General features: G+C 50.0%; 1 protein-coding gene across 3 annotated transcripts; it reads left to right on the top strand.

Annotated features, from left to right (window-relative positions):
* The first annotated feature begins 1355 nt into the window (after window positions 1-1355).
* On the top strand, window positions 1356-8100 carry NPHS2 (NPHS2 stomatin family member, podocin). Of its 3 annotated transcripts, XM_010308004.2 has the most exons (8): window positions 1356-1654; window positions 3217-3320; window positions 4211-4283; window positions 4586-4668; window positions 5117-5320; window positions 6044-6099; window positions 6900-6978; window positions 7686-8100. In XM_010308004.2, exons 1-8 carry the CDS (start codon window positions 1378-1380, stop codon window positions 7962-7964), a joined length of 1155 nt encoding a protein of 384 aa, XP_010306306.1. In that variant the 5' UTR covers window positions 1356-1377; the 3' UTR covers window positions 7965-8100. The 3 variants fall into 3 exon arrangements, with proteins under 3 accessions (XP_010306306.1, XP_075616527.1, XP_075616526.1); XM_075760412.1 differs by lacking the exon at window positions 5117-5320 and having other exon boundaries at window positions 1370-1654; XM_075760411.1 differs by lacking the exons at window positions 3217-3320; window positions 4211-4283 and having other exon boundaries at window positions 1370-1654.
* Window positions 8101-8267: the final 167 nt, after the last annotated feature.

Genomic DNA, 8267 nt, shown 5'->3' on the forward strand with positions numbered 1-8267 from the left:
CACAGACCTGAGCCACCATTTACTGCTGCTGCTTAAAACCTCACCTGCCCTTTCAGCAGCTGGAGACCACAGTGGCCAAGTGATATAAACACAAAGTGAAAAAGGTCTCTGGAGCACCTCCAAAGCAAATACAGAATTTATTAATTATATCCCATTTCTGACCAACTTTTCTCCCCTGCCATTAGCCCTCTCCATCCAACGCTTCCCCAGTGACCTGCTGACGAGGCACCCAGCATGAGAGCAGAGAAAGCAGGGAGCTGGTCCTCTTGCTCTCCCTGCCTGCAATATCCTGACTCTGGGTAGGCCACAGCCCTCCAATAAAACAGGAATCCATGAAAAAACAAGAGCAGCACCTCCCTGGCCAGTTTCCTGACTCCCTCCAGCTGCTCCTCCACACCAGAGACTGGGCATCCCTGAGCTCAGCACTGCCCCGTTGAGAGGGACGTCACCACTCTATGTTCCAGCCTTGTCTTGCTGTAGTATGATTTCTAGCCAGGTGCTGGTTTCTTTAATACAGTCAGTGACTTTAAAACACTTTTAAAGTGTTTCTTGCAAAAATTTTGGCAGATGTAACCACAGGCTGTGCAGCATGAAAAGAAAAAGCTCTATGTTTGCTGCCATGCTCCTGCTGTGGAAAACTAGGGAGGCATTTAGGCACAAACTCTTTTGGCAATTTAGATTCAACAACTCTAACCCTGCAATGGCCTCTGTGCTTTGTTCTCATTCAGGAAAGTTCATGGTTGAACTGGGACCAGCTAATTTCCCTCCCTGCTAAAATGTGAGGTGACCCTAGAGAGAGGGATTTTGCCGCCAATGTCCCTCCACTGTGCCAGCCAAAGGGTTTCTAGAGAGCAGAGCAGTATGAGATGCTGCTCACCCCACTGTTCTCTGCAACACCCCTCCAAACACTCCTGAGTAAGCCACTGGTCTCACCAGTAAAGGTTTTTCACCATAGCGTTTATTGTTCTGGGGCACTCTCACCATTCGAGGTCTTTGGAGCCACACGCCTGACAACTTTTAGGTTGCTTTTCAACAGCTTTACAGAAGCCGTCTACTAAAAATCATCTGAGTGCTTCTGATTGTATTTTATTTCCAAAGGCAGGAAGATGCAAACAGAATGTCCTGCTGGAGTCCACCCTGCCGAGGTCTAACCTTACTTCCCATCTCCACAGCAGTATGCAACGAGAGCAGCTGGGAAACAGCTTGCTCACTTCACTGTCCATTATGTCTGACAAGCCTGTGATAAACTTGAAACAAGCCTCCTTAATCTGACACCTCCCCTTCTCTCCTCCCCTGCCTGATTGTCCTGCCTGCAGCAATAAATTCAAGCATGAATTTGTCCTACTCCCACAGGCAGCTGCACGCTCCTCGGCACAGATGAGGATGGATAAGAGGTCTCGGAGCTCTTCCAGGGAGTCTCATAGGAGACGCAGAGAGTCCCCACCTACACAGAGCAAACGAGAGAAGAGGGAGAACAGCAGAGAGGCTGGCAGAGGAAGGGGAGACTTAAAGCAGGAGAAAGCAAAGGAGATCAAGAGCACCGCAGGGACCGACGGTAGGGTGCACACATCCACAGTGGTGGACGTAGATGATGTGATATCTGATGAAGAAATGGAGGCAATGGTGTTGCTGGACAGCGAGCAGCAAGAGGAAGGTATGGCTTACGGGAGGGAAGGGGCTGGAAAGCTATGGGCTCTTTGACCCTGTGTGGTCACAGTATGACTCTGCTCTCCACATGGTGAGTGCACAAACATGTAGTTATCCTCAGGACAGGATATGGGAGACTCCAGCAGCCTCCCAGCCAGCTTCTGCAGTCAGTACTGCAGGCTGATCAGCACTGCCTAGCACAGCAATGAACTTTGCAACATGCAGTTACATCCCCAGCATCCTTCATGCTTCAGCTCACTGCTCCCCAGTTCTGTTCATGCTCTACACCCTTCCTTTTCTTGCTTGCCCTTCTTTAGGTGGATGGAGTTAGCCTCAATGCCAGTTCACAGCCCAAGGAACTGCACTGCAGGGAAGAACTGTGCTTGAGGTGCACACTCGTAGAACCCTCGAGAGCAGCTCCTCTCCAGGCCATGCGTTAGGCAGATTGCCAGCCTGGCACAACAGGAGGGAGCATTGTGTCTTTTGGCAGGATGTGTATTACAGGAGCCAGGGTCACTTGTCCGCTTCCACACCAGCACCTTTGCTGCCCTAGAGTGACACAAAATTTCAGACTTGCTCCTGTCTCTCTGGGAACTAATTTTTCACAATTGCCTCTTTCTGCCTCAATTATGGGAATCCCAGCTAGTGGGTGGTGCTGTGAAGCTATAGTGATCACGCAGGTTCTTGGGATCTGAACCTTCCTCAGGACCTAGTGGCTCTGCAGAGAGCTCCGAAGGCAAAGGGACAGGGAGGGAAGGCTTAGAAGGGATCCAAATTGGGAGGGATGCAGGGATGCCAGCTTCACTGCTGGGAAACATGGTCCACCCTCTGAGGTCTAGGAACGCCCAGAAGCAATCTATATTTTCATGCCATACCTGCAGATTTTCCCTCAGGCAGGAGCACAGCAAAGGGCAGCCAGAGCAAGATGACCCACACTCACATTGGGGAGATACAGAAAGTAATATTCATCTGGGGGTCACCACCCCAGTCAGCCTCCAGCACCACGGTGTGACTGCTGTAGAGCATAGGGAGATTTCAGCGGCACCACTGGCTTGGTCCCACTGCATTAGGGGGCTGGGATGCAACTAAAATCCTATTCCAAAAGGATGTGAGATACTCTGATAGAGAAATGCACTTCAGGCTTTGCAATTTGAAAGCTCCCTCTTATTTACAATCTTTCTCTTTGCCATTAGCTTATCTTTCCAGATAAGCTTTGGCATTCCAGCTCAGCCAACACATTGCTCATTCCAAACTTTTTGACACTGTGTGGTAGCCACAGGTCTTCATGCTAAAGGCTGCTCTCTAGTTCAAGGCACTATGGAGAAGCACAGCTCAATTTCTGACAGTAAAGCAGAGACAAAATCTGTCAGTCCATCCTAGGAGCTCCTGGCCACCTAGAGCAGGGAGTATTCTATAACCCCGCTCCAGAGAAAGCCCAATGGTTCACATACATCAATGCAGGTCTAGGCAAAGGACAGCACTGAAGCTGATCTGTGCAGGCACTTGTCAGGCCTTCAGTATTTTGGGAGCAATTCTCTCCTAACACAGTCATGTTGGATTTCTCCCTAGGTGTAAAGTCTCCAGGTCTGGGCATCTGTGAGTGGCTTCTGACCATCTTGTCTTTCCTGTTCGTTGTAATGACCTTCCCCATTTCTGTCTGGTTCTGCATGAAGGTGAGAATAGTCATGGGGCCTCTCTAGATTTAGTGTTTGGTGTCTGCTGTGGCTCAGCATGTGTCGGACATGAGCGTGAAGCTTTTTTGGTTTAAGACCCTATTTACACTTCTTCAACTCATCATTAATTTTGACTTATCCTTTATTATATGTTGCTGCAAGAGAGGGCTGCACAGGGATCCAACCACTACCTATCAAATACTCCTGCTGCAATATCAGCAAGCAAGGGCTTAGGTTTCTCTTTTTTAAAACAAATTGCAGGTATGGTCAATTCCAAACATAACCTTCAGACTACATAGCCCAGAGATGACTGCATTACAGCAGCAGGGTAAATAGGTTTTGAATTAAAAATTTTGAGAGAGATTGATCTCTCAGTTAACAGCAGATTTTCCCTCTTCCTCTCCTTTGCTCAGGTTTATAGCATGGCTAAAGGTAGGCATATTTTCATTCCCACTTCTCAGGAAATTTCACATGCATCTTGTTCCCAACAAGACTGTCAGTATTATGGCTCCAATCTTACATGTGCGAGCACATGCACGCATAGTTCCCTTGGAAGCAGACCACCAACGCGGAAAATTTTAGCTCAGGGTGTTTGAGTTTGGCCAGTCTGTAAGGAAGCAGAATGCTGGCCTCATCCTGGGAAACCCTGGGCAGCTCTGACATCTTGGGCTGTCTCATGGCTGCTCCTACACTGCTCACACACAAGGCAGTTCTGGGCAGGTTCTCCACTTGGGTAAAGGGACTCAGCGACAGGTGACTCCACCAGCTCACACCGCTGAAATCCTCCCTTTGCAGGGCTTTCCCAGAAAAAACATCCTCCCATACCAGTGAGACGCCTTTCCCCGGTCCTATGCCTTCCTCTCCAGCCTAGCTTTTGTTTCCTTCTGCAGGTAGTGCGGGAGTATGAGAGAGCCATCGTTTTCCGACTTGGGCGTCTCCTTCCTGGCAGAGCCAGAGGGCCTGGTAAGGTGTTTACTGAGCTCCCCCAGGCATGTCGCTCCTCTTCTTCATGCTCTACCAAAGCTTACATGCTGGTGCCCTCCAAGCAGGCATGGCCAGGCAGGAGATGGGATGACTTTGCTCCCTTCCTCATAGGGACAGTAGATTCTAATGGCTTTTACCATCACAGAAGCAGCCTCAGAATTTGAGCCTATGTATGTTCCTTTGTAGCTCTGCATGCCAAACCCTCCCCTGTTCTGCAGAGCAGGAGAGGCAATTTTTGTGGTTCTGATAATCACCAGCTGCCTTTTTTCTTCCTCCCACAGGCCTTTTCTTTTTCCTTCCCTGTCTGGACACGTATCACAAGGTAGACCTCCGCCTCAAAACCCTAGAGATCCCCTTCCATCAGGTATGGCTGACACCCCCCCCATATTAATTTTTGGACCTCTTTAACTTTACACCTTATGCTCCCAGCCTTCATCCGTGCATAGAAAAGTTTGAGAAAGCATCTCAAAGATCTTAGTCTAAGATCTTAGTCTAAGCTCCTGTCCCCACTGCATGCATTCCTCAGTGTGATGGGCAAAAAACCCAACTCGGTCCAGTATCTTTGGCCCAGCCACTCCCTACTGGTGTGTGTTACTACTATAGCACATCAAATTTAATGGGATTAAAAGCAGTAGTTTTAAAAAATAACATTCACTATGGTGAAGTTTTGGCCTTCCATTTTCTCAGGTGTTAGAGTTACTCTGAGACTTAATCACCCAACTAGTCTTCGTCATTCTCTTAATTGTGTGCTCTTCTGTGCTACGGTAGAGTTGTCAGAATCAGCTCCATCTCCCCTAATGTCTTCTGCTTAGGTGGTGACCAAAGACATGGTTACCTTGGAGATAGATGCCGTCTGCTACTACCGGTTGGAGAATGCCTCTCTTCTCCTCACCACCCTGACCAGCATCTCCAGTGCCATTCAGCTGCTGGTGCAGACCACCACGAAGCGCCTCCTGGCACATCGAGCCTTCTCTGAGCTTCTCTTGGAGAAAAAGAGCATCAGCCAGGAGATAAAGGTGCTTCCGCAGCGGGGAGACAGCAGAGCAGGGGTTGCACTGAGGCTCCACAAAGAAGGTCAGGTGATCAGTCCCTCAAAATCATAGGCAGTGGTTTGCAGAATGGTACAATAACAACATGTGCCTCCTTCATAGAAAAATGGGAGATTTTTCTCCTGTTTGTTTTTTGACTTAGATCACTTTAGGGGAAGGATACACAGTGTGGGCCCTACAGGTGACCATGGTGAGTAGCAGACAGTAGGGTGTGAGGGGCATGAAGGAACCACTTAGACCAGCTCCATCAGTGCTGTGAGACACCCCAGCTTCAGTACTTACCCCAGAGAGGAGATTCTCACAAGAAATGCATTCTGCAGCCTGAGTGAGTTGCCATAAACCAGTATACATAGAATCTCCAGTTCTCTGTGGCCATGACACACATACATGATGATACCAGTCAGGAACTGAATGTTTCCTATGGAACTGAATTGGTTCCACACTCGAACCAGTGTGGACTAGTTAAACCATGCTAAACCCCTGGGGCAAACACAAATTGGAAGCAAAGTGAAGGAAGTAATTCTATTTCTGAGGGGCCTCACACAATAGCACACAAAACCTAATAAATCTGCCTTACAGTCCTGCAGTTAACTGCCTTGAATTAATGTCCCTGCACTGTCTTACTCCCTGTAAGGGGCCTAGGGCAGGGCTGGTGTTTTTCCCATGCTCTAAAAATCTTTCTCTTCACAGGTGGCTCTGGACGCAGTCACGGGCTGCTGGGGGATCAAAGTGGAGAGAACAGAAATGTAGGTAGGAAATGCTGGTATAGGGGACTTCCCTGGCCCTTCACAAGTACTTGTCCTTCCCACTGCTGCCTGCTCCTCTTGCTGCTTGGCCTCTGGCTATCTCCCTGCAGCTATTTTGCCTCACTCCTTACCTTCCTCTTTTTCCTGCCCTTTCAGCCTCTGCCTCACATAAAACTTCCACATGCAAAGACTGTGCTTGCTCCTGCACTGGCATCCGGGGCAGGATCCTTGGCTGGGATTTCATCACCATTTCACTGCTGCTGCAGGCAGTTTGCACCCACTTCTGGTGGCCCAAGAGGTGCAGCAGGCACCAAACCCTCTGTGTCCCACTCTCTAGATCAAAGCACTGGTTGGGATGGGCTCATCACTCAGAAGCCCGTGCAGAAAGGTGGGACATGCTCGTCACATAGAGGGCCATGGAAGAGAGCGCCAAGCAGTGAATGAGTAAATCTATAAACAGAAGGAAATTCCTGTACGTGCCTTAAGAGCAGTCTCCCAATGGATTCCCTGCTGTCTCACAAAGTGTGAGCTTAGACTTAAGCCTCAGATGCGCAGAGAGAAGAGGTCTCTGCTGCATAATGATCACGCAAGCCTAGTTGTTAAAAAAAACAGGCTGGAAAAGAAGAATGGGAATGGAGGTAGAAGGCTAAAGTGAAACACATAAAGAACAGGGAGCAAAGAACGTGTGTGAACTGCTCTGTACAGCGTGACTGATGAGCCCATTCCAAGTCTCAGATTGACCATCCAGTGCTGCCAGGAGAGCCCAGAGCCCAGCTAATCCCTGTCCCTTACTACCACAGCAACAACGTGCAGCTGCCTGCTGAAGTCCGGCAGTCCCTGGCTGTGGAAGCAGAGGCCCAGAGACAGGCCAAAGTGCGGGTACGCCAACCCTGAATACCTCCCATCTCCTTCCAAAGCATCCCTCCTTCCTTTCCCACCACTGCTTTGAGGTCCCTGGGACATGCCATGCTAGTGTACAGCTCTGGGAAGATATGTCTCCTTTAATTCCTGTTCAAGGCTGTGTCTAGCAAGGGGAGCTGCAGCACAGCCCAGTGCAGTGCCAGATCTGGTACCTGGCCTACAGGTAGAACAGAAAGACACACAAATAAGTCTGGGGTTGTCCCTGGGCCCACAGTGATCCCCATGGATATCTCTTCCTCCTCAGGGTTTCACACTCCCCTAGGAGCGCAGGCAGGGCTGTCACCACTGTCATGTCCCCTGCACCTTGCTCAGCCCAGGCTGGTCGCCATCCCTTGCACTGAGCTGCTCAAGAGCCTGGGTAAGGTTGATGTCCAGCACCTCTCCCACAAGCCTAGCCTGGGGGCTGCCCTCTCCCATGCTTTCGCAGCAAGGGAAATGACCAATTGTGAGCCCTGATGGGTCTAGTGAAAACAAGTTAGATGTGAGCTCCTAAACTTTTCAGAGCTTCTAAAGGTCTAGTACATGCTGTGGTCTTCAGAGAGCATGAATGTTATAATCACACTGGCCCTGGGAATTTCATGGTGGCAACCTCTCTCTGTAACGAACAGTGCATGGTCCCTTACTCCCAGCCTCACAGAAACCTTCTTTATTCCCCTGCTTGGTAGATGATCGCTGCTGAGGGGGAAAAGGCTGCTTCTGAGTCCCTGCGGATGGCAGCTGAAATCCTGTCCAGTGCTCCTGCTGCTGCTCAGCTCCGTTACCTCCATGCACTGCATTCCCTTACTGCAGAGAAACCTGCTGCTTTCATCTTGCCCTTGCCTTTGGATACCATGAACCTGGCCTCTCCAGCTACCCACAGTCCTCCGGCAGTGAGCAGCCGCCTCACAGACACCACAAAGCCCCCAGAAAGCCCAAAAGACAAGAAGGACTCACCCATGCTCTAAGAGCTGTCCCAGAAATGGTTGCCACACTGCCCCTGGTCAGTCTTGCTCAAAGAGGAGCAAGAAGGCTGGTCTATGGGCAGCCCAGCAGCAGGTCCTGGTCTGGAGGCAGGAGGGAAGGCAGCCCAGGCCTGTAATATAAAGTGGATTGTACATGGAAGAAGCCTCTGCTTGTTTTGGAAGGGGAAAAATACGGAGCACAAGTAGCAGGACTGGCATGTGTGTGAGCAGGGGGTTGAGGGAAGACGGGCGTCATCCCTTCCCCTTCACAGGGCCACCTGGCCCCCTGATCCATCCTGCCCCATC

This window comes from Balearica regulorum, chromosome 8, assembly GCF_011004875.1.
Source record: "Balearica regulorum gibbericeps isolate bBalReg1 chromosome 8, bBalReg1.pri, whole genome shotgun sequence".
Classification (NCBI taxonomy): Eukaryota; Metazoa; Chordata; class Aves; order Gruiformes; family Gruidae; genus Balearica; species Balearica regulorum.

Excerpts from the sequence above, each read along its gene's own strand:
- NPHS2 (XM_010308004.2), top strand. The coding sequence starts at position 1,378 with ATGAGGATGGATAAGAGGTCTCGGAGCTCTTCCAGGGAGTCTCATAGG. Across the intron at positions 1,655-3,216 it reads CAGCGAGCAGCAAGAGGAAG|GTGTAAAGTCTCCAGGTCTG; the intron begins GTATGGCTTACG and ends ATTTCTCCCTAG. Across the intron at positions 5,321-6,043 it reads GCATCAGCCAGGAGATAAAG|GTGGCTCTGGACGCAGTCAC; the intron begins GTGCTTCCGCAG and ends TTCTCTTCACAG.